Genomic DNA, 25,121 nt, shown 5'->3' with positions numbered 1-25,121 from the left:
TAGTTTTACATGGGATTAGGAGTGACTGGCACAAAGTTAAAGTACTTGTACAATACTTAAGGAATTAGATAAGACTAGAGATGGCAGGGACATCTTGGCTACCTCCTGCTTCTGCACACCACCAAACTCAGGTCTTCACTGTTCTTTTTCTTTAATGTTTCCAATGGGAGTTTCTGGATAAGGCTTTTCACTGCACACTGCAAAATACCATCCCCAGTGCGCTTTTTAAAAGGTCCCTGGATCTCAAGGAACACAACAGCAGCAGCAGTGACATTTAACACCCGGCCCTTGTCCTGGAGGAGTGTGGGGGAAGAGTAACAGAGGCCCTGACATCCTGGCAATCCCAGAAGACAGTCATACAAGAGGCAGGTGTGGGACTGTCAGAAGGTTTATTAAGCTTGCTTCGAATGTTTTACACTTTGAGACGAGGTCATTTCCCTCCAGGCAGAGAAGTGACACTGTGCAGAACGTTTATTCAAACAGAAAGGAACATGAAGCTGTGACCAAGAGCCTCAGTGTCTACTAATGGCCCAGGGCAGCACAGCTCTGCCCAGTAACAGTAATGATTACAGACACACAGCTGGCATTCTCTAGTGTCTCGGGAAACATCCTCTCCAGCTCTCTCACTGGCTACGCCCAGGAGCACAGTGTTCTTTAAAAGGCAAAGCAGCATCTCTGATACCTCTGGGAAAAAGAAATTCATGATAAAATAATAAATACGGCTTCAAAGACCCCTGTGCCCCCACTGACATGTCACGAGCAAGAACTCTGGCATTTAGAGAGGAAATCTCTACAAATCTTCCCCTTCCCCCGTATCAGCTGAAATCCAATAAACTAGCAGGTGTTGCTGGCTGGAAGGCTAGGGATGGCACGTTCGCCTCTTGATTTCCTCAATGAGGTTTTCCCTGCGAACATCAACCTGAAAAACAATTAAAAAATGAATACATAGAGCCACTCCTCTTCTATAATCCAGCCTGCTCCTGGAACCATTCTTCTCCAGTCCATCCAAGAATACCCCAAATCGCATGCACTGCCCTGTCTGACAAAAGAGCACCTAGTTGTCCTCCCACAGATCAAGCCAAAGTAATGTTTCTAATACACACACATACTTCTCTGCAAAACAACTCCTAGGTAAGTGGCTCTCCAGCTTGATTCGTCTCTAAACAGTTTTTAATAACTCCTTTCTCTATGGCATCCTTAAGAACCGGTTGCCCAGCACACAGAGAATGCTGCTATCAACCTTCTTATGCAAAGAAGAACCACCATATCCAACACCTTCACAGGCTCTCCATGCCTGTAGGAGTCAGTTCAAAGTTGCCCTTGTTTCTGAACCATCCCTCTGTAGACTTGCTCCAGCCTATATGTGCTAAGTATTGTCACCAATTCACAGACCTTATTTCCACTCCCCTCCCTGTCCTCATCTAGCTTTTGTCTTCCCTCTGTCCCCCCACTCAGTTTAGCCATTGTCGATGGGTGAACCTTCTCCTCTGCAGTACCTGCCACATCAAACAGCCTTCCTGTATCTCACTGACTCTTCAAGTCAGATGAATGTGACTAGCTCCTTTGATATCTTTTGCTGCTATTAACTCTAAGGCTTCCTGAGGTGCAGTATATGGGAAGGTCCCCATACTAATACAGCTGCATTATATCCACTATTGGGGTATAAAGGAGAAATTCAGCAATGGTACCCAACAATCATTCATGTGGCTGAGAGATTACTGACACCTCAGTCTCTCTTCCTACATCCATTCCCACATACTGGGGCGGCTTTGGTCCATTTAATCTTTGGCAAGACAAAGCCTGTTAATGTCTATCTTCAGCCCATCCCTTATATGCAAAGGCATCCTCACCTCTTCCCTGGTAGCTACGACTCGTAGTTTGACAACTCCATCCTTCAGCTCCTGCTCTCCTATGATGGCAACAAGAGGGATTCCATTGTCTTCACAATACTGCAGCTGGTTCAGCAGCTTGGGGTTCTTCTTATACAGCATCTCTGCCTGGAGGGGACCCACAGTACAGCAATACATTTGATACCTGCTGGTTTCTCCAGGCACCCATTTGCCATTCCTGTTCTTGGATTTCCCCATCTAGTTTGCATTTGAGGCAGCAGGACCAGATCTCTCAATCACCAGGCAGGGGGCAGGGCTCCCCCTTCTGAAGAGCAACCTAATCAGAATGCTTCCAAAACTGAAACAGCTTACCCAGCATTAGCAAAGTGTGTCATGGGCACAGGTGGAGCTCTTTTCCTCTGCACTGCTTTGCTGAAGCATAGGGAGCCTCTCCTACCAGTTCCAATGGTGGGTCTAGCAGCTGAGGCTAGAGAGCAAAAAATGCAATATTCCCCAGCTAGACAAGGCATCAGGGGCATGGCATGTGGCACAGAGCTCTTTTTCTTAGCTCTGCTGGCATCAGAAGGGCAACCGATGCATGCCATGCTAGAGAGTGCCCTTTGCCCTGTAGAAGAGGTTAGCAATATTCCCAACTTGGAAACCAAACTGGAGCCAAGTGAGAGCTTGTGTAAAGGATTTCTAGTGCTGCACAACCCAGGGAAAGCAGAAAGTCTGGAAACCATGTGCTGCTGCTGTCAGGATGTAGCATGTACAGCTTTCCTTAAAGGGAAGCCAACCCCCCTTCCCAGCGACTGGCAGCTCTGGTCCTGCCTCATGTACGGCAGAGTGTCTAATTATAGGAATGGTGAGGTTGGACAGAAGAGAATAGGCAGCAAGGTTACATTCAAATAGGCAGGACTTTCTGCTCACGTGGCATGTCTCCCCAGAGTGTCTCCCTCCTCCCCACTTATGGGGTTAGGGTAACAAGAACAGGAGGATGGCTCTAGTCCAGAGATAGGCAACCTATGGCACTCGTGCCAAAGGCGGCATGCGAGCTGATTTTCAGTGGCACTCACACTGCCCAGGTCCTGACCACCGATCCAGGGGGCTCTGCATTTTAATTTAATTTTAAATGAAGCTTCTTAAACATTTTAAAAACCTTATTTACTTTACATACAACAATAGTTTAGTTATATATTATAGACATATAGAAAGAGACCTTCTAAAAATGTGAAAATGTATTACTGGCACGGGAAACCTTAAATCAGAGTGAATGAATGAAAACTCGGCACAGCACTTCTGAAAGGTTGCCGACCCCCGCTCTAGTTCATGCCCAGCACCGGGAATGGAAGGGCTGGAGCCAACCAGTTTCTTTCCTCTCTCTCATTCAGACTCTGCCCAGCCATACCTTGATCCCAGAATCCCACAGCTCAGAGATGAGCTTCAGTCTCTCTTCAAGGAGTTTCTTCTGTGCAGCCGCTACAAGAACCTGTGTCTCTGTAGTCCGGATCTTTTCTTCTGAAGCCTGGATGCAACGACAGACTGTGGTGAGAGTTGTTGATGACATACAGAAACACCCTGCTGCTCATGAGCTGAGACACTCCTCACCCACCCAGACCCTTTCTATCAGGAACCACCATCACTTCACACAGAGCACTTTGCACGCATGGATTCAATGGGGACTGGGAAGCCAGTAGCTTAAGACAGTGGAAGGACAAGCCAGCAGCAGCAACGCAGTGGAAGAGCCCCTGGGAACCCCAACAAGCCAAATCCCCACGGTTTTACATTCTACATCCTTGGGGATCCAATTTGATTTAAAATGCAGTTTCTAGCTTTCCCCACTCCAGTGCCCCGGGGTTGCAGTTTCCGCTGGAGATGAGCAATTCAATGGAAGCTTCCCTCCAGAGGCCTTCCCAGTTCCCAGTGTAACAGATGTACTCTCACTGACCTAGCCTTACAAAAAAACATCACCAGCTCCATAGCAGCAGCAGCAGGAAAGGTGGGACCCAGACTGAGCCAGGTACCACTAAGTAAGCAATGCCAAGCTCAAATGAACACACTCTCTTCCCCCTTCTGCCCCACTGGAGGCCAGGAGCTTCACCATCTTTATACTCTTCCTCCCCTTCTGCCAGTTACTCAAAGTGGCATTTTCCTGGCTCTGCTTTGCCTGAGAGCCCCCCTGTAAAGCTCACCTGTTAAGGAGAAGCATTGGGCTTGTGCCTCAAGCTGGAGAGGAGGTGGTGGCCTAAATAGATTTGTTTTCTTAACATGAGAAAATCAGATCTTGTCTGGTCTGTATTTGCAGGGGGACTCTGTGGCTGATGAGATTGCTAGGGTCATGAAATCACAAGAAACTGAAACATAAGCAATTGAGCAGGGAAGGGATTTACAGTCAGGTTGCTTTAGACTGGGTGGTCTGCCCCTTTACGGGCCAGGCAGCCCTGTTATGAGGCAGAGCCCCTTTAAGAACAGGTATTTGGACTTGGGAAAGGGAATGATCAGCTCCAGCTGGGAAGGGTCAGGTGCTTCCCATACAGACTGAAAGAGCTCAGAGGAGGAGGGAAGCTACAAGAAGCAGGTTGGCTATTGTGGCAAGGGACCTCAGGACGAAGAGCCTTGGTTTGTGTTAGTTTGTAAGTAGTGTGTTTGAACAATAAATGAAGCCCTGAGGAAAAGGGTCCAATCCAGCCTCTGGGATAGTGCCAATCCTGCCGTGGCTGTGGAGATAAGTTAAAATAGCTAGTAGGCTACTGGCTTAGCTCCTGACAAAAGACTTGGCAGAAAAGTTCCCAGGAGCAGACGCCCCTCCAGCCCAGCAAGAAGGGGCTGGGGAGCAGAGGAAGCAACAAGAGCAGAGGTCAGAGGTAGAGCTACAGTGATTGGGTGAGGCACCTTCACAATTCTGCAATGACAGACATGGCTTTCCCCAGTTAGAACGTGAGTTCCTGCCTCCCCGCTCAGTGTATTAAAACCCATGAACACTCCATGTGGTAGCTGTCACTCTGACAACCCTATGCTGTACCACTTTATCTTTTGGTCAGTAAGCTCTTTGGGGCAGGGGACTGTTTTCTCCATCTTTCTAGGTGTTAAAGCAGCATCTGAACCCAGGTCTTTTGTTGCCAGATGGAGCTTCAGAGACTGCCGAGTCACTACTGTGCTGATCTAATATTTACCTGCCTAGAACAGATCGATCATGTAAAGCGACAGCAATCTGACTTAGGCAACTAAGTGGCTGACCAACACAGGCTGTGAGCCTGCATGCTCCCCTGCCCTGCAGCTTTTGATCAGCCCTGTGTCAGCAGGGAGGAAGGGCAGGTGCCAGTCTGTCCTCCCCAGGATCAAAGGAGTAGCTGCCGCCAGGTGGCACTCACCTCCACTTTCTGCTCCAGAATAGAGAAGATCCGCTCGATTCCGATGCTGACTCCCACACAGGGCACCTTCCGTCCCTTGGGGTCGAACATCCCCACCAGCCCATCATAGCGGCCGCCTCCAGCCACGCTGCCCACGCTGCCCAGCTCCTCCTTGTGGGCGTTCTGAGGCTGAAGCAGGATGGCCTCGTAGATCACCCCAGTGTAATAATCCAGACCCCGCGCCAGGCTCAGGTCAAAGGAGATCTGTGGGACAGGAGGGGAATCCCATTACCAGGCACAACAAATGACCCAGTCAGGCCTGGTCAGTGTCCCTCCACCACTCACCTTATCTGCGATGCCAAACAGGGTCAGGTACTCAAACAGCAGCTTCATGTCTCCCAGCCCGTCTCGGGCCAGCTTGTTCTGGGACAACTTAGGGTCCTGGAGCAGCTGCTCAATCAGACCCAGCCCACCTGCAGAAATGACACACAACTAAAATATAAAAGGCAGGGAGGGCCAAGGTCCCATGGACTCACTCCACTCAGCCTGGCTTACAGCCACCTGGTCACTTCTCCAGCTTCATGCATCTCTATTTCCCTTCGAGGGGATACCGACCAAGCATCCTACCTGGGACACCCAGGCTGCAAGTCAGCTAAACGTCTGGGGAACCCTGACACGCGCACACACACATCCCCCCCTTGCAGAGACCAAGGAAGGTGGAATAGCTGCTGGGAAGGTGAAGTGACCCACATGGACTCTCATCTGACCTGGGTGAGGGTGGACAGGGAACCAAGTCTCACAGCTCCATATAACTCACCATGCAGTTGAACGTATTCCCCGATGCGATCCGCAGCCTCTGGCGAGAGCCCCTTCTCTCCAACCATCTCGCTCTTCACATCCTCCCATGTTGCCTGGGGAGGGGGGGATGAGAATGTTAATCACAGCTCCCCAGGCTGAACCCACTGCTCCTGGAAGTTGTTCTCAGTGGAGCGCTCATCACAATCTCTCCCTGTCTGCCACTGTTCTGCTTCATATAAATAGAGCAGCAAAGAAGAATTGGGAAATCAGACTCTAAAGAAGCTTGATGCCTCAGAATTCCAGGATCTAGTCAATTTCTCTCAGGTGAAATAGAACAATGTGGGGCAAGGTATAAAAGAAGATACAGTAAAACTGGTTATAAGAAGAGAAAGTGAGAACACAGCTAGAAAAGTCTGAGAGAAAATAAGAGGGGGAAAAGGTACTGCAGAGGAGACAACAGGGAACACTTTGCAGACAATCCTACCCCACAGCACCAAGGCTGATAAGTATTTATCTTCCCTCTTTTAACAGAGGGGAAACCGAGGCACATAGTGGTTAAATGGCTTTTCCAAAGTCACAGCTAGAGTCAGCTTCAGAGCTGTGATTAGCCGGGGTACCTGGGCTCCTGGTCTTGGGATCCCATCACTACAAAGAAAGAGGCAACGATGAAGACTGACAGATTGACTACTTTTGTTGGTGACTCAATTGTCTATGGAATAACTAAATTATGTATTTTAGTAGCTCACTAGACCAGGCCATTCACTCCCCTCCTAACTACTATATTTCTTGGGAGTGCTACACTACACAGCATATCCAATGAGCATACCCAACACACACTACCCACTTACCTATGCATCTCCTCAGGGCATTGTTACTCTGATAACAATACCCCTTAGGACTTGGCTACACTAGAAATCCAAAGTGCTGCCGCGGGAGTGCTCCCGCAGCAGTGCTTTGAAGTACAAGTGTGGTCGCAGCACCAGCGCTGGGAGAGAGCTCTCCCAGCGCTGCAGGTACTCCACCTCCCTGAGGGAATTAGCTTACAGCGCTGGGAGCCGCGCTCCCTGCGCTGGGGCACTGTTTACACTGGTGCTTTACAGCGCTGTAACTTGCTGCGTTCAGGGGGGTGTTTTTTCATACCCGAGTGAGAAAGTTGCAGCGCTGTAAAGCGCCAGTGTAGCCAAGGCCTTACCCTGCCTTAAAATCATCTTGTAAATCCACCCCTGGGACAGCAGCTCTAATGGAATTCATCAAGCAAGAACATGGAGCAAAGCTATCACAGAACTCAGGGGTGACATAGCAAACAAAGCTTTTGTTTTGCTCTAAGGCCTGGGTCACAGCAGTAAAAACATCTGAGCCCACCCAGGACCTGTCTGCTCTACAGCTTCTGCCGCTGCACTGGTTACAAATTGCAGGTCTCATGTTTGCCAGTGCAGATACAGGCTTCCAGGTCACGTCTACACTAAGGAAAAAGGTGTCATTTTTACAAGGAGACCACTAACACACTGTAAAAACCCCCGTATAGACAGGGCAAAATGACCAGCTATACCAAGATAAAACTACCTTGCCCTTTCTACACTAGTGTTTACAGTGTTATGATCTCATTGTAGAAGCCACACCTTTTCCCCCTAGAGTAGACAAGGCCTGAGTATGCAGCCAGCAGCCTGAAATAGCTCAGGCCTTGTTTCCACTTAAATATGAGATTGTCCTAGCTACACTGGTCAAGGCTGTGAAAAATTGTGTGACCTCAGCAATATAGTTAGGTTGACCTAAACCGTGGTGTAGATGTAACTAAGTTGATGGAAGAATTTTTCTGACAACCTAGCTACCACCTCTGAGAGAGAGATTAACTACAGCCATGGAAAAATCCCTTCCATCGAGGTAGGAAGCATCTACACTACAGCAGCACAGGTGCAGCACCACACGCTCAGAGAGAGTCAAACTACATCTGGCATTTTGGAGTTAATGATGAACCATAACATACTAGCATTAATTCTTTCAATGCTGAGCATTCAAACCTAAGCATCCAGCTAGTAGCCTTTATTGAATGTTGTTTGAATCATTAAAGGAGGCCTCCACAGGAAGAAGAATGCAAGTTTTAGAAGTACATTCTAGAGCAGTGGTTTTCAAACTGGGGTACGTGCACCCCTTGGCGTACAGGAGCTCTCATCAGGGGATATGTGAGAAAAATCCTGTAATGGCAGACAATGCATTTTATTAGGAAGACTCGGCAATCTAGTCATAGATATATTATAACCCTCAGATGGGGGTACGTGGTAGGCTACATTATTTGGAAAGGGGTATGCAGCCTAAAATGTTTGAAAACCACTGGTCTAGAGAAATGGGGGAAGGAGGGCTGCTGCTGCAGGCTTTGTTTTATTTACAACTACTCAATATAGTTAGTTTACTAACCACTCTGCCTTTTTCTATGTGTCCCAAGAGATTTCACTAAAGCGGCTGTGTAAATTTTTCTCCCTCAAATTCCTCTGAATTAGTAAATGTTCCAGCAAGTTTCTAAGTGTCCTACTGACACCCTTTGCTAGCCTACATAGGGATGCACAACTCCCAGTGATGCCAAGGGTAGTGCTTGCTGTGCGCTTGCAGGGTGGGCCCTGTGTATAAGTCTCTCAACTGTTAATACTTTCAAACAAAGGAAGATAATTGAAGTACAGCAGACATCTCAGCTCCAAGGATGGCTCTCAGCACTGTGAGTAGAGGCAGAGCCAGATTAAGGCACAGACGCTATAGGCCCCGGCACAAGGGTTCCCCGCTCCTGCAGTCGGGTGAGCACATCAGAATCTCAGCTTTCGTAAAAAAGTTCATAGCCCTCACACAGTAGAACCTCAGAGTTATGAACTGACTAGTCAACCACACACTTCATTTGGAACCAGACGTACACAATCAGGAAGCAGCAGAGACACCCCCTCTCCCAAAAAGAAGCAAATACAGTACAGTGCTGTGTTAAACGTAAACTACTCAAAACAATAAAGGGGAAGCAGCATTTTTCTTCTTCATAGTAAAGTTTCAACCCTGTATTAAGTCAATGCTCAGCTGTGAACTTTGAAAGAACAACCATAATGTCCTGTTCAGAGTTACGAACAGTTGGGGGTTACAAACAACCTCCATCCCGAGGTGTTCATAACTCTGTGGTTCTACTGTATTTCCAAAGGAAAACTCAAAGTGTAACTGGTGTAGCTATATCTGCCTGAGTCTGCAGAGAGTCTGAAACAGTAGCTCTTAAAGGGGGAACTGTCCTATGCATCTCAACTGAGTATTAACGTCAAGACCCAATGCATGGCGTAAGGGGTGGTCAATGCCATCCCAGCACAGGACTGTGTGTATGGCAGGAGGAGAAGATTACAGTGGGCGCAATCCACCCTCCCAAGCAACTACATGTCAGCTACCAGGTTAAGTACTGTGGAAGCTCCCTGCTGTCATTGCGGCCCCTCTTGCTGCTCCATGGGAGGAGAGGGAAGAAGGGGACCCTATGCTAATGTCTGTGCCTCTCTGGGAGGGGAGAGGGCTCCCCACCACCAGGGCTCCACGTGTGTGTGGAACCACGGCACAAGGAGGTCACAGGGTCCCTCCTCTGTCATGGTGTCCCTAGGGCCCTAGGTTGCCTTACCCTGGCTCTTTACCTGGGCTTTAACTCTGTTTACAGATTTTCCAGTGGTCTAGTTTCTGGCTCCAGCTCTTTATAACATTCTTTTAAAGTTTCCCCCTTCAGTTAGCACAGAGGAGCAAAGTCATTTACAGTCTTAACTCCAGCTTCGTAACGTCTGCCTGGGAATTACAGTCAAGGCTCAGCGGCAAAGAAAACTGTCTAGAGAGGGTAGCTGAAGGCCAACCCACCTTTTGACCTCATTCATCTTCTTGAACCAAAGTGGAGGTGAGAATTGCTGCTATTGTTCCTCCTGGAATCAAAGCTATTGACCAGTGCAGTGTGCTAGTCTGTTATCTTTAACTTCGGCTACAATAGAGAATTGCACCATTACAGCTCATCCACACTAGGCAGCCTGGTTGGCATAAGTCTGTCCACCACAAGAAAGGTGCAGATCCCACACACTGTGGGTTCCAATCCCAGCACTCCCAGCTTCTTCAGGCTGGTCTCTCTTGAGATGGTTTCACCACTACCCCACCTCCCTAAGCACCCACAGTGCAGCTCCTTCCTTCTTCACAGGACACACATGTTGCTAGGGCAAGGGATGCTTTGAAGGGACAAGTCCGCATATGACCCCAGCCTCTCACAGGCACTACAGCCAGCAATGCCCAGCCTCCACAGACGGTGTGTCTCCTGCTTTGATGCTAGCTGGAGCATTGTTGAGCGGTAGAGCACTTGCTCACAGGGTGATATTTACAGAGCCATTGACAGGACAATGCCTCTACATCCTAGTCATTTGCAAATTCACCTGATGGAACTCAGTCCTCAGTCACCTGAACTATGGCTGGCTTGCAGGATCCTGGCTTCTATACTCCTCCTGCAGCAGTCTGCCACTATGCCAGATACCAAGGCTTTAGCAAGGTTCCATCTAGACTATACTACAGATCTGGAGAACAGCTGGACTGTAACGAGGTCCCCAGCACAACAATGGATGTTGATGGCCCCAAAAACACTGAATTAGAAAAAAGCTTTTGAACGTTCTGATGCAGCATCGATTCCAGATGGCAACAAGGAGTGGGGTGGTGGGATCCCTGCTCCAGGCACACAGGTTAATAACCAGCAGCTCATCTTTTAAATCTTGTCATGGTGAATTAAGAGACTTGCAGAATCCCATGGATTTAGGGTGACTTGCACTGTAAATCTGTTTGCTCAGGACCCACTGGGGATGTTAAAGGAAATAGTCTAACTAGGTCTCCACGAAACACCCTATCTAGGTGCTTAACCCCCAATGTCCAACACATGGAGGAAGAAAAGAAATAATTCAACATTTACTAGCATTCTCTCACCAGTTTCCATTGCCCTTAGTCTGTCTGAGCAGTCTGTGTTGACTGGGAGGGCTGTGAAACCCACAAAGCAGCAGTAACAGGAAACGTCAGCCCTTACCTTGTCTAGTTTGTCCACAGTGGAGCAAATCGTTCGGAACTTGCTATCTGGTACCCCACAAACTGCAAACATCCCATCGAGGATACGCCGGTCGTTGACCTGGAAAGACGCAGAGTCACTCAATAGGAACCCAATGGACATATCCCAATTACAACAGAATCTTCAGCTTCACTCCTCTGAGACTTTGGGGGTAAAGAAGAGGGGCTGGCTACCACCCTGACCCCACCTAGCCAGCTACCCTTACCACCCTCAGCTCCCAGAAGTCCCAGGGGCTTAGCTGCTCCTGCTATGAAACGGTGGACAAGTGAAAACTGGATGACAATTTAACTGGACTTTCAAAAGCCTCTGACAAAGGGCCTCACAGGAGACTATTCAGGAAGGAGAGGCACGAATGAGAATTAAAGTCCCATCATGGAACAGAGGAGAAGGAAATGTTCAGTTTTCAGCATGGCAAAGGTTAACAGCAGGTGTCCCAAGTTTCTGTATGAGGAACAGTGTCTTTTGAACACATCAAGCAGCAGCAAGGTGGCAAAGTGACAATTATTACAGTTAGCCCAGTCTGAGGAGCCAAGATAGGTGAGTGGGGAGCACAACGGCAGACAAAGCTCAAAGAATTCCAATGCAAGGTAATGCACAGCAGAGAAAATCATCTGAATTACTCAGACACTGCTGGGTTTCAAACTAACTACCACCACTCATGGGGAAAAAAACCTGAGCACTAATGAAAACTGAGCAGCAGTGGCCAATAATGAAAACAGATGCAAAAGGAACGGGACAGAAATACTGGAAATATTCAATCCATTAAATGCCCCAATGGCCTGCCTTCACCTGGAATACTAATGACAGTTCTGGTCACCTTCTCTCAATGGAGAAAAAGCACAAAGAGTGTGGGTGCAGAAAGAAGGGAGAGCAGAGATTCAAAGCCAGGAAAGTCTTCCAGATGGAAAGAGACTCAAACAATTGAAATGAGTCTACAACAGAGATTAATTCACTGACAAAAAGTTTCATTAACACAGAGTTAAGATTGTGGCCTTGCAAAATGCTGACTCCGGCAAAATTTAGACTTTTGAAAAGAATCAGGAAATACAGAGATAAGGTAAATACCCAGACCTCCTTCATTCTGCCCCCCTGCAGCTGGTAACAGCCCCTTGGAATTAGCTGCATGCACTCCAACTGCTTTCACTGCCTTAGATTTCACTGCATTGAATGGTGGAGGGATTAGCTGAAGCAGATTGGAAGAGCCATGATTGAGATATGAAGCTATTGGGGGCTGAGGGGGTGCCCCTCTAAGGGTATGTGAGAGCCCCTCTCCCTGACCTGCACATGTGATCAAAGGAAAGAGGTGCATGTCTATCTTGGGAGATACTCATGCAATGTGACACTGAAATGAGGCGGAGCAGGGTGCAGGAGTCTTCTTGCCCCAGGGATTGTCAGCCTAGCAGTTAGGTGGAAGTAAGATGAACCTTGTCTGTGGGTTTAATGAAGAGTAAGGGAAAGTACAGTAGAAAGCGGTAGTATTAGATGGCATTGTGTGCCTAAAAATGAAGGCGGGTGTAAAATTTAGCAGCTGTAGTGTTTTTTCTGTGGAGCTGTGTGGGGCAAATGTAGGCAGCTTCTTTTCAGTACAATGCAGAGGCAGAGGGCAAGTATGTGTTATGGCACATGGGCACTCTGCTCCAAGAAGGCAGAGATATGGTTGTGTGGGCGGGTACCATAACGCTCTATTTCATGGTTTTCACAAGTTTGAATTTTGCTAAGCACGAGCTGTCACTCAGCAACCTTAACTCTGCTTTAACCAAATTTCTTGTCAGTGAATTTCCTGTTGCCTTTTTTTTTTTTTTTTAAACAGAAAGAAATGTTGTTGGTAAGAATTAGTGTTCATTACAGGGCAGCTGTAATTATCATATAGATTTGCAGTTGAGACGCTCTCCATCAGATCTCAAAGCACTTTACCAAGAAAGGAAACAGCATTATCCCTATGGGGACACTGAGGAACAGAGCAATGCTGGGACTTGGGCAACGTCACTGAGCAGCCTGTGGCAGCATCAAAAACAGAACCCTGGTTTATTGAGTCCAAGTCCATTATTCTAACCACTAGACCACTTGGTGGCTGTCATTCCTGTGAGCCCCTGCCATATACTTTGTGAGGCTTAGGAACAGTTAGGCATATGTCTAACTGAAAAGCTAAGCTCTCTCACAAATGTTGTTCTCAATTTCACTCCCCCAAAGGGACAGTGGGTTCCATGCTGGGTCAGATGTCCAGCATTAGGGACCTCTGTGACAGGATCAGAGCCCAGGTTTGAGCCACAGATCTGTGCACAAAAAATGCTGTTAAAAATCTCTCAATTTTGAGAAAAGCTGTTTTTTTGTTTTTTTTGGGAGTGGTGAAGAGGCTGGCCAGGAGGGGCTGTATCTCCAGAACCCCTTGATCAAATGACCCCAAATTTGGACCAATAACTCTACCCCATGAAGCACATCAAAAATCAAGGCATATCCAAGTAACTATGTAGACTTTAGAGCACACAGAGGAGGGTTGGCCAAACTTCTTGGCCCAAGGGCCACATCAGGGTTCTGAAACTGCATGGAGGGCCGGGTAGAGAAGGCTGTGCCTCCCCAAACAGCCTGGCCCCTGCCCCCTATCCACCTCCTCCCACTTCCCCCCCTTGACTGCCCCCCTCAGAACTCCCGACCCATCCAACCCCTCCTGCTCCCTGTCCCCCATCCACATCCTTGCCCCCTGACAGGCCCCCAGGACTCCCACGCCTATCCAACCCTCCCTGTTCCTCATCCCCTGACTGTCCCTCCGACCTCCGCCCCATCCATCTGCCCCCTGCTCCCTGTCCCCTGACTACCTCCCGGAACTCCCTACCTCTTATCCAACCCCCTTGCTCCACACCCCCTTACCATGCCACTCAAGAGCACCAGGACTGGCAGCCGTGCAGCCTAGCCGGAACCAGCCACGCCGCCACACAGTCTAGAGCACCAGGGCAGGCGGGCGGCTCTCACAGCCACGCTGCCCAGAGTGCAGGCAGCACGGCGAGCTGAGGCTGCAGGGGAGAGGGGACAGAAGAGGAGGGGCTGGGGGCTAGCCTCCCCAGCTGGGAGCTTAAAGGCTGAGCAGGAGGGTCCCACGGGGTGGATGTGGCCTGTGGGCCGCAGTTTGCCCACCTCTGACAGAATCATCATTTAAACAGAAAGCTGTTCTTAACTTTAACTAGCAAGGCACCAGCTTTGTATATAAGAGTACATGACAGAGAACTAATCTTTAATGAAGGATAGAGCGGAGGCAAACTGGGCACTTCTAGTCACTTTCTCTCAGAATACACAACAGCGGGACATCCAATTACACCAAGAACTCAAGGGGTTTTTAAATTGCACAATGCATAATTAAGCTGTGGAACTCACCACTACAAGATGTAACTAGGCCAACCATTTAGCAGGATTAAAAAAGCAATCAGATGTTTATACGGAAAATAGGCACACCTGCAGTTACACAAGGGAGGGAACAAATTTTTGGAGCATTCTAAATCCTCCTATGTCAGGGCATAAACCAATCACTGACTGATGAAGGTCAGGGCAAGCAGCTTTCCCTGTGGGTAGGTTATTCCATAATTGTCCATCAGGGGGATTCTTGCCCCTTCCTCAGAAGCACCAGCTGCTGCCACTGTCAGAGAAGATACTGGATTAGATGGACTTTGGGTCAGATCCAGTCTGGCAGTCCCTGGCAGCTCCCCCTGGCATGATCCAACAACACAGATAGCCCCTATCATAACCAGATATCCCACTAGGAAACCCCAGCAAAAAGTCTGCAGCCGGGGCTGGCTTCCACCCCTCCAACCGATCCACAGAGCCCAGCAGTGTCTCGCTAGGTCTACGAACTCACAGGGGGCCTTAGCTGCCTCCAAGGTTCTCCCGACAACATTACTCCCATTGCTGTCTTGGGGCACCTGGTCCCTTTCTAACACCCTACCTACCTCTAAATTCCTCAGGTCCCATTGCCCCCATTTGTTCAAGGTAGACTATAAGAGAGGCTGTGTCTGCACAGCAGTATGTGCTGTGTGCTACAACACGTGGGCCGGGGGTTGGTCTCTTGTTGCGCAGCAGGGGCTCAGCCCAGGGACAGATTCCCTGGAGGAGGTGATGGATTCTCAAAAGGGAGCAGGGATGAAGGTCATCAGTACAAGGGTGAGGTGTGGAGCTTGCAGACTCAAGGTGCAACATGCAGGACCTCACCATGAGAATGAGAAGCCCTGGGGAAGGAGACGAATACTACCGGATTCCATTTTTTTAGCACTGGGTGCCCAACATAGCAGTTGCCCTGCTGCCTGAGCCGGGTTTGAGAGCTGCTGTCTGACTCCACCCACCAAAACATGACAAGTTCTACACCTCCTGGAGCAAAGCACATTAGACATGTAACACAAATGAGGCATAACGCCCTTTACTACAACAGGCAGAGAAGTTGGGTGACCCTATCCGCCCCAGAATTCCCTTCTGAAGAGCAGCTTGAGATGGTGGTTGCTGGGTGACAGCCAGTGTCAACCTGGTAGTTTCTCTAGCATAAACAGTGCTGTCAAGGTTCCTTCCCCACTCTGAACTTTAGGGTACAGATGTGGGCACCTGCATGGACACTTCTAAGCTTAGTTACTGGCTTAGATCTGGTATCACTGCCACCACCCAGAATTTTCAGTATCTGGTCCCTTTCCCCCCAAAACCTTCCCCTCCCTGGGTAGCCTTGAGAGACTCCTTCACCAATTCCCTGGTGAAGACAGATCCAAACCCCTTGGATCTTAAAACAAGGAGAAATTAACCATCCCCCCTCCTTTCTCCCACCAGCTCCTGGTGGATCCAGATCCAATCCCCTTGGATCTAAAAACAAGGGAAAAAAATCAATCAGGTATTAAGAAAAGCCTTTTAATTAAAGAAAAGAAAGGTAAAAGAAAATCCTCTGGGAGAGATTAGCACACCAGCTACTCTCACAGACAACAGATTCCAAACACAGAGGAGGTTCCCCTGGGCACAAATTTAGTTACACAAAAAAATACCCAAAAACCCAATTTTGATAATTCCCTAATGGTACCAAGACAAGTTACAAAGAAAATAAACATAAACCTATTTATCCCTTTCTAAGACTTACTACTCTGATAAGAGGCTGGTTCCTTGATCTTTTTCACTCCGGCTGAAACTGAAACTCTAAACAAAGGAAAAACTTCCCTCCTTCCATTTGAAACATTTTGTTCCCCCATTGGTTTCTCTGGTCAGGTGTTAGCTAGGCTAGGTGAACTTTTTAACCCTTTACAGGTAAAAGAGGCATTAACCCGTAACCATCTGTTTATGACAAGTGCATAGAGAGGAGATGCCATGGACACTAGGGGTTCTGGATCAATCTGCACTGTGCATTATAGAGAGTGAAGGTGTCTCCGGCTGAGACCAGGAACAAGCTGAAAACAAGGAGAATGTTCTTCACTTTACATCATCGTGTAGAGAAACCAGGACTGGCACCTGGCTCTGGTTTTACCTTAATGACGAAGTCTCCAATCTGCAGCCCGCTCAGGATCTCATGTACAATCTTCAGACACTCAGCATCAGGAATCATGGGGTCAAATTGTCCGGCGATGTCAAAATCCTGGGGCACAAGCACAGGCAGTGAAAATCTGGGCAGTGTAACAACTGGGGCAGCCCAGTAGCAACCAGGGTCCCCAGATATCCAGCTCCCCATGTGGCACTCAGACCCTAGACACAAATGGGGGTTCTCTTCCTCCCTGGCCACTTCCTTGTGCTTTGAGCCAGCACTATAGTCACACATATAGGTCCATCTTGACTGAGTTCCTGGGGAATCCTGGGCCCAGATACACAGCTCGCGGCATGGAGAGCACTCAGGCTGCCGGTACTCACACACTGGTAGAACTCCCTGTAGCGGCCCCTCGTCATGGCTGGATTATCCCGTCTGTAAACTTTGGCAATGTGGTAGCGCTTAATGTTGGTGATTTTGTTCATTGCCAAATAACGAGCAAAGGGCACCTGAGCACAAAGAGTTAAGGGAGAAACATAAGACGACTCTCCTGTGGCTCGGAAGGTCCAGGACAAGAGCCACCCAGCCCTTCCGAGGGGGTTTGGTATGGACAGGATCACCCAACTTCTCTGCATATAGTAGCAAAGGGTGTTATGCCTCAATTCTACTGTGTGTCTAACGAGCCCAGTTATCACTGTGCAGGCAGAAGTCTGGTCTGGTTAACCCCTCCCCTGTTATCCAGGCTCAGTAGGGTACACATCCTTCTCCAGGAGTAACAGCTAAGAGGCACTCATGCTCACCGCCTCAATCACTGAAGCCAAAGGGAAGAAAAGGAGACCGCCCTGCAGCAATTACTACTATCAGACATTTTGCTTCATGAAGGCATCACAGCTTCATTAATCCCCAGTAGAACGGCCATACTGGGTCAGACCAATGGTTCCATCTAACCCAGCCTCCTGTCTTCTGACAATGGCCAGCAGCAGATGTGTCAGAGGGAATAAACAGAACAGGGCAATTTATCAAGTGATCCATCCCCCATCATCCAGTCCCAGTTTCTGGTAGTCAGAGGTTTAAGGACACTCAGAGCATGGGATTGTGTCCCTGACCATCTTGGCTAACAGGTACTGATGGACCTGTCCTTTATGAACTTATCTAATTCCTTTTTGAACCCAAGCATAGTTTGGCCTTAACAACATCCCATGGGAATGAGTTCTACAGACTGACTGAGCGCTGCGTAAAGACATACTGCCTTATGTTTGTTTTAAACCTGCTGCCTAATAATTTCATTGGGTGATCCCTGGTTCTTGTGTTACATGAAGGGAAGAATGACAGTTAAAACAGCTGAGTACAGTGTGTCACGGAGAGTCTGGCATAGTCGAGAACAGAACCCAGGTCTCTATTCCCAGACCTGTGCTCTTCCCATTGGGCCCTGTTGCATGACTGCCCCATCACTGAGGACCTCCCCATCTCCCTCTTGAGGCCTCCACATGATACTGCCCATCAGTGAATGTACTGAGTAGGATGAAATCGGAATGCCAAGAGCAGGAACTGTGGCAGGATACAGTCAGGTCATAGCGAAGAGACAGCAGCTCTCCCCCCTGGTCTTTCAGGTCATAGATGAGCTTCGAGTCCTCCCCATACTTTCCCGTCAGAGTTTCCTAGATGAAACAGAGAGATGACATCTCAGGTGAGAAGGGACAAAGCCTAGGAGCACAAAGCTGCAACAAGAGGGTCAATGAGGAAGCAAGGAGATGCCCCATGTCCACGTGATAAGCCAAGGGTGCAACCTTTAAACCACAGCTTTACTACAGAAGGCTCTCACTTTTAATGGGAGCTGTTCACACTGAGGCTTTAGTCAGGGCAACTGCCCTTCAAGTTATGACTAACGCAGCTACCATACTTTAAAATGCACCCAAAGATTTCAAGAGGCAAACAGCTACAGGCCTGGGGATCATGTCCAATTCACGGGTCAGTGCCTTAACCAGCACAGCCACCCCCTCCCAGATGTCACCTCACAGTTCCTGCACTCACCTTCAGCTCAAACACAGGGGTGTCGATGACCTCAGCTCCATGGCGCTTGAAGGTGCCGATAATGATGTCAAAGACTTTCTCCCGGATGGCCATCTGCTTGGGGCTGTAGTCCCGGGTGCCCTGAGACCCCAAATCAAAGGGAAGTGGGTGAGAAGAAGAGCAGAGAACCATGGCCTGAGCTAGTAGAATGATTCTGCCCGGATGAACATTAACATGGATGGGTACATTTTGCTTCTTCCATGCACAAAGGAAGGAAGTGGTGGACTAGGTGTGTCATGTGTCTAAAATACTTACAAAGCCAGAAAGACAGGGATACACAACAGGGAACAGCATCAATACACCTAGTGAAAGGGAATTAACCCAAAGCAAAAGCTCCAGCCCAGAGAAGAAAGAGATGGTCCGAGGATCTCTCAAAATGCAGATGAAAGCCATAAGATGCTGCCCAGAAGGGACCTGGCTACTTATACAGCTGCTGGGTAGCACACAGCTAATGGGAGCCAGAAGGTGGAGAATTCAGTGTGGATTCCATTACTTCTACAGAACCAATAGCATGCTTGGCCCTTTATAGACACGTATAAAGGCAAGGTCCCTGCCTTGAAGAGCTCACAGTTTAGAGAGGCACCAAAGAAAGGAAGATTCTTCTGAGTCAGTGTCTGGTAAAATAACCCAACTAGAGGATAAGGCTGAGACAACAGAGGAGCTTTCGAAATTTAGGAGTAAAGCATCAGGCTTATAGGTGTTTTAATTTAAGAATTCCTTTGGACAGAGAAATTGGACATTTCAGCAAGACCAGAGCGTCTGATACTTGTCTCCTGAGTGCACCTTTGCTATGGGAAGAGGATGAGATTTCTCATTCCATTTCTTCTTTGCCAGAATCACTGAATCATTCTGATCATCCCCTCCAGACAGCCAAAACCCACTATGGCTGACTATTAATAAATTCAGACCTTATTCTCACATGGCAGTTACCGGCTTTGCCACTTCTACTGATAGTCATATGGGGTGTCAGGGAGAGAAAGGGGGGTACACAATATTAAATAATGTATGATTCTGTGGGCCAGAAAAGGAAGACCAGCTTTTAATGTTATGTTTACTGCATTGCGATGTCATTCAGGCAGAGAAAGTGGGAGGCAGCAGCCAACATTTTTTCAGATCTTGAGAAGCTGGGAATTGTCTCAAATTTTAAATAATTAGAAACTTTCTTCCACTTTTGTGGTCTTACTAGTTACTTTTTTATTTTAGCTAAAATTTGGAGCACAGGAGCAAGATGGATCAAGGGATCAGGTTATCCAACCTTTCACCTACTAGTCATGCATTCAAATGCAGCCCACATTCTTTATTATCCATAAGTTGCTTAATGGTCTTTGCGGAATGAGTTGAGGAGTCTCTGTCTAGTGCCTAGTGGACAGAAGTCCACATCACACACACTACTATCACAAATGGCATTAATTACCCCCTTGCTGCTATTCTCAGCAGAGGCCAAAACATGACAAGGCCCAAGATTGAACTCCCATGGCCATAAGGATGGGCCCCTTCTAGAAGAAGGCAGACACGTATGCAGGTGGCATACCCTGCTGCTAGCCATCCCAGACATTGCATCTCATCTGACACCAAAAATCTCTAGAAACAGACATTTCCATTTTTTTTAATTAAAAGTTTCTTGTGACCGCTTGTGATGTCTCTAGCCCTAGCCACACCAGCATTTTTTTGCAATTATCCTGCCATTGGTCTAGCACCAGCGTGGCACCCCTGAGGCTAGGATGCGCAGTAGAGCTAGTGTAGGCTAGCTGCCAGCTTTTACAGTGATAAAGACACTCTGCACTAGTGCTCCAGCTGCTGCCAAGGCCACTGCTACTGTAACAGCAGGAGACTGCCTGAAGATTGTGCCATGTGTACAGTGGCACAGCCTTTGAGCCTACAGATCTATTCAGCCATTTACACCACATTTATCACTGCTATTTGAGCAAACTATAGCTCTAAGCCGGCAGTTCTCAAACTGTGGGTTGGGACCCCAAAGTGGATTGCGACCCCATTTTAATGGGGTCGCCAGGGCTGGCTCAGACTTGTTGGGGCCTGGGGCTGAAGCCCAAGCCTGACTGCCTGGGACCGAAGCCAAAGCCCAAGGACTTCAGGCCTGGGTGGCAGGGTTCAGGTTACAGGCTCCCTGCCTGGGCTAGAGCTCTTGGGCTTTGACTTTGGCTCCCCAGCCCAGGATAGTAGGGCTCAGGCTTTGGCCTGGCCACCTGGCCTCAGGATTTGGTCCCCGCTCCTGGGGTCGCGTAATAATTTTTGTTGTCAGAAGGGGGACGCGGGGTGCAATGAAGTTTGAGAACCCTTGCCCTAAGCAATGCTAACTTCCCTCATTTACTTGAATTGAGTGCTAATGGAAGCTACCTTATTACCTTTGAAATTGGGGACATATTAAAGGAACCTGAAACAGACAGAATTCCTGAGTTTCTGTAAAATTCTACAGAGGAAAACATCTACAGCAGATTAAAACTGATTGACCTATGTCCTATTTGGCCAGCCTCAGCATGCTCAGGGCCCCACAAGACAAAGAAAATGATAGTCCCTATTCTAGGAACTGTACTTTAAGAACTGTTGGTTACTGCCCCAGCAGCAAGATCCATCATCAAGCAGATATCTATCATCAGCTACAAGGCTGGGAACCAGAGCTGTTAGCTTCCTGGTTCCTTCACCAGATGTGGCAACCACTGTAAATGGTCTGGCTGCTCCAGGGAAAATGCTACATAACATCCTTGCCTGTACTCATTACTTGAGGAAGGAGCTGGCTTTTGCAGGGGGCATGAGGTTTGAGGCTCACAGCTGTGATTGCCCTGGGATAGCAATATTTTAAAGAAAAGTTTTCTAGCTCTTCTCCTGGTGAATAGCCTTGAAGACGAAACTGATGCAAACTGGTCACCAGGGTTACTTATCACCACTATGCCCCAAAGATCACAGGTTAGTCACAGTCCTCTCACAGACACTCTGGGCTGGCCTTTGGGTTCCCTTCATTTTTCGGAAGACCCCAGATCAGTTCCCAGCTAGATGGGCACCATGGCCCAGGCAACCGCTGATGGAGCTTGGATGGCCACAAGTGCCCTTTGAGACAGATGCCTTCAGTTATCAGCTCCTCTGCTGAGCAGCCAGCATGATCTCTGGTCAAAAAGGAGCAAGTCAATAGAGACAGGCAGCTTGGGCTACGGTTTTTCAATCCGTGGGTCGGGACTCAAAACTGAGTTGCCAGAGTGTTTCAAAGGGTCACGTGGCAGCTCCTGTGGCTCCTGTCCCACGGGGCTGGCTGGATTTGACTCCCTGCCCCAGGCAATGCAGTCTCTTGGGTCCCAGCGCCACTCAGGTTTGGCCCAGCTGTCACAATAACTGGAGTCTGAGTAGGCCAAATTTGAGTGAGTGGCACAGCAATCCCGTGAACTAGATCACAACTCCACTCACCCAAATTTGGTCCAATCAGGGAGCACGGCCAAACCTGAACAGTGCTGCAACCCTGGAATTTGCAACACCCAGAGCAGAGAGCCACGTCCAGCTAGCCCCACAGCACAGGAGCTGCAGGAACTGTTACTGTGGGGAGAGTGCTGGGCAGGACCCAACCCTCCTGGGATCCAACCAAAATCATCCCAGAGCCTGCACCCCCAGACTATTTACTGCGTTGTGACAGGCAATAAACATTTATAAATGGGTCCTGAGCCCAAAAAGATTGAGAACCACTGACTTAGGGAAACTATACAGGCTTCACACAGGGCAAGGTGGCAGCATTATCTGCCATATGGGGTGTCCCTGGCAGTGCATGTGTGCTCACTCAGTCTGCTGTCAGTTACACCTGCTCTTCTGGGGTTTATGAACACCAGGATAACCCCTGCACTTTGTTAACTGTCAGGAGGAAGCCCTGAAGTCTAAGACATTCATCTATCTCAAAGGCACGGAGTTACATTATTTATCTATCAGCAGTGGAGATAGTTTCTCTTTAATGCATAGTAAAGTGTGGTCATAGTAGGCAAGACAGTGAGGGATTTCTGGAAAGGTAGGGCTGGGATACACACAAAGCTGCATTGTTTAAACTAATTATGGGTTTCTAAACTGATGCAAGTTCTGTGTGCAGACAAGCTTTTAGTTTTGTGTTCTGTCTGCAGATGGGAGTTGCTGGTGGCTAGGTGTTTCACAGACTTAGCTGAGAACACTAAGGGCATCTTTGAAATTGCCCCTCCCAGTGCAGTTACAAGGCTGTTCAGTGAAGTCTAGCTGCTTTGACTTGGGACAGCCCACGAGAACAAGCCACCATACAATCTAGATCAAGAGAGAAACTGACCCCTGAAGATCTTCTGCCTGGGAGAACAATTATTTGGATTGTGCCAGTGTATTTGGCACTACATAAACAAAAGAGCAGGACTTTGCCCCAAACAGCTCACAGAGGATTACAGGAAGTACTCTCCCAGATCAGTTCAGTAATGGGTGCTTTAAAAGGTGCAAGAAACCCCAAAATGGACAACTATGTTATGGAATAACTTGTCCACGGAGGACATTCTTCCTAATTCTAGTCAGTTTGTGGTTGGCTTATGTCCCGAAGCTTGAGGATTTAAATCTACGTTATTTTGGGGGTATTTTTGTTGTTGTTTTTGGATGCAACATGTGGATATTCTCATTACCCATGAGAATGGCCACACTTTTTTTGAATCCTACTAGAGAAAAAGAGAATGGGAGACAAAAACAGAGCAGGGTGATGGAATAAGGAAGATAAGCTTGTGGCTGATGGTAGAACAATTGTTTTTTAATGCACTGAGTTTATGATCTTTTGGCCCTTCATTCATTTTGAAGGCCAAGACTATAACAGGGTTCAAAAAAGAGCTAGGTAAATTAATGGAGGATTTGTCCATCAATGGCTATTAGCCAGGATGGGCAGGGATGGTGTCCCTAGCCTCTGTTTTGCCAGAAGCTGGGAATGTGCAACAGTGAATGGATCACTTGATGATTTACCTGTTCTGTTCATTCCCTCTGGGGCACTTGGCATTGGCCACTGTTGGAAGACACGACACTGGGCTAGATCGACCTTTGGTCTGACCCAGTATGGCCATTCTCATGTTCTTATATGTTCTTAATCTATTTACATAATACTGTTTAGGTATATAGTCCTTTTAAAAGACATATATTCTGAAGAGAAGCATGTGAAGGCCTGGGGGCCACAAAGATCATGCACACAAAGCTCTTATGGAAGATGACCCGCAGATAAGGTAAAAGGAAGGAAGATACACAAGACCTTGTCTACATTGAAATTTCTCCTAAAGTTCCAGTGCCATCATCCTCAGTACAGTTCCACCAGACATCAAGTGCCAGAGATTGTAAGTGATTTTACCACTGTGTCATATTCACAAAATGGTCAAACAACATGGTTCTTACACTGCTAGCAGTGAGCCAGAGCCCTGTCTATACCAACACTCCCAGTGATGCCACTACTTGTAGAACCTTTTAAGAACTTGCAAAGCTAACTTCTTCCTCTAGCTGTGTTTATGTGCATCTTCAGTGGAGTGAGGAGGGTATAAATAGGTGGGGGTTGGGTAGGGGGTTCAAGATGAATTTATTTAACTGTAGGTTTCTCAGATGGACAGGGACTCCATTGGCAGAGCTTGCAGTGGCTATAGAAAGTGGAGTGAAAGCATGCTTTCCTGGGCCTCCCATTCTCACTGCTCCAGGCATGGCTGTTTACATGCCTGAGTCTCAGGTTTCCATGCCACTTGGTACCTTTGTAAGTGCACACGGAGTCTTTGTCAGACAACTGTGGCTGGAGCCTTTGAGGTTCAGATGCCCCTACCTTCAAGCCCTGCACCCTGGTAACATACTGGCCCTGGGCCAGGCTATGCTGCAGCTCATTCCTCCAGGCAGGTGCATCTGAGCTATGCACTGTGGGGACCAAGGCAGGCTGTTCACAACCAGAGGGAGAGGAGAAGTGAAGAGGGGCTGCCTGTCACAGTCTCAGGATCTAGGGCAGGGGAACTTACCTTTGGGGTCTTGAGGACAAACTTGTGTTTCCCCTCATCTGTGCCCAGCTGCGCCTTCAGCTCCAGCAACTTCGCCACCTGCTCAGCCACCTGGGTACAGACAGGGTGGCAGATGAACAGCACAACCCAGGGGAGGCAGCTGGGCTTCCCCGCCCCGGACACTCCGCTTCCACGCCCACCTCCCCGGCCCTTTCCCCTTCCCCGGGCACGCTCCGGGCATCCACCCCGGCCCGGCTCGGACATCCTGCTTCCCCGGCCCCGCTCCGGGCATCCTGCTTCCCCGGTCCCGGCAGGCCCGAGCCCCAAGCCAACCCCCCGGAGAGGCGCTTAGGGGCGGGAGGGGGCGCTACAGCCCGGCCAGGGAGGCGCCGAGCCGGGCCGGGCTCACCTCTTCCGGACTGGCCTTCTCCTGCTTCAGCCGCCGCACCGTGTCCGCCTGGCGCCGCAGCGCCTCATCCAGCTCCGCGATGTCGTCAGCCATGGTCACCGCACCGCCCGTCAGCCCGGCCGCCGCACTCCCGTCTCCCACCCACCCCGGAACCTACCTGCACT

The 25,121-nt window shown here is 48.7% G+C and overlaps 1 protein-coding gene across 1 annotated transcript; it reads right to left on the bottom strand.

Annotated features, from left to right (window-relative positions):
• Positions 1-372: 372 nt before the first annotated feature.
• On the bottom strand, positions 373-25,121 carry LOC116837403 (histidine--tRNA ligase, cytoplasmic). The gene is made up of 13 exons (XM_032801755.2): positions 24,958-25,121; positions 24,570-24,659; positions 18,562-18,681; positions 18,093-18,188; positions 16,914-17,039; positions 16,537-16,644; positions 11,022-11,120; positions 5,997-6,090; positions 5,525-5,652; positions 5,201-5,443; positions 3,238-3,354; positions 1,851-1,997; positions 373-919 (listed from the first exon to the last, which is right to left on the bottom strand). The coding sequence occupies exons 1-13, from the start codon at positions 25,048-25,050 to the stop codon at positions 860-862; spliced, it is 1,521 nt and encodes a 506-aa protein (XP_032657646.1). The 5' UTR covers positions 25,051-25,121; the 3' UTR covers positions 373-859.

The sequence above is a fragment of the Chelonoidis abingdonii genome, chromosome 7 (assembly GCF_003597395.2).
Source record: "Chelonoidis abingdonii isolate Lonesome George chromosome 7, CheloAbing_2.0, whole genome shotgun sequence".
NCBI classification, from domain to species: domain Eukaryota; kingdom Metazoa; phylum Chordata; order Testudines; family Testudinidae; genus Chelonoidis; species Chelonoidis abingdonii.
This window is presented reverse-complemented; position numbering and strand designations above follow the sequence as displayed.

Excerpts from the sequence above, each read along its gene's own strand:
- LOC116837403 (XM_032801755.2), bottom strand. The coding sequence starts at position 25,050 with ATGGCTGACGACATCGCGGAGCTGGATGAGGCGCTGCGGCGCCAGGCG. Across the intron at positions 6,091-11,021 it reads CTGTGGACAAACTAGACAAG|GCAACATGGGAGGATGTGAA; the intron begins GTAAGGGCTGAC and ends CCCCCTCCCCAG. Across the intron at positions 5,444-5,524 it reads TGTTTGGCATCGCAGATAAG|ATCTCCTTTGACCTGAGCCT; the intron begins GTGAGTGGTGGA and ends CCTGTCCCACAG.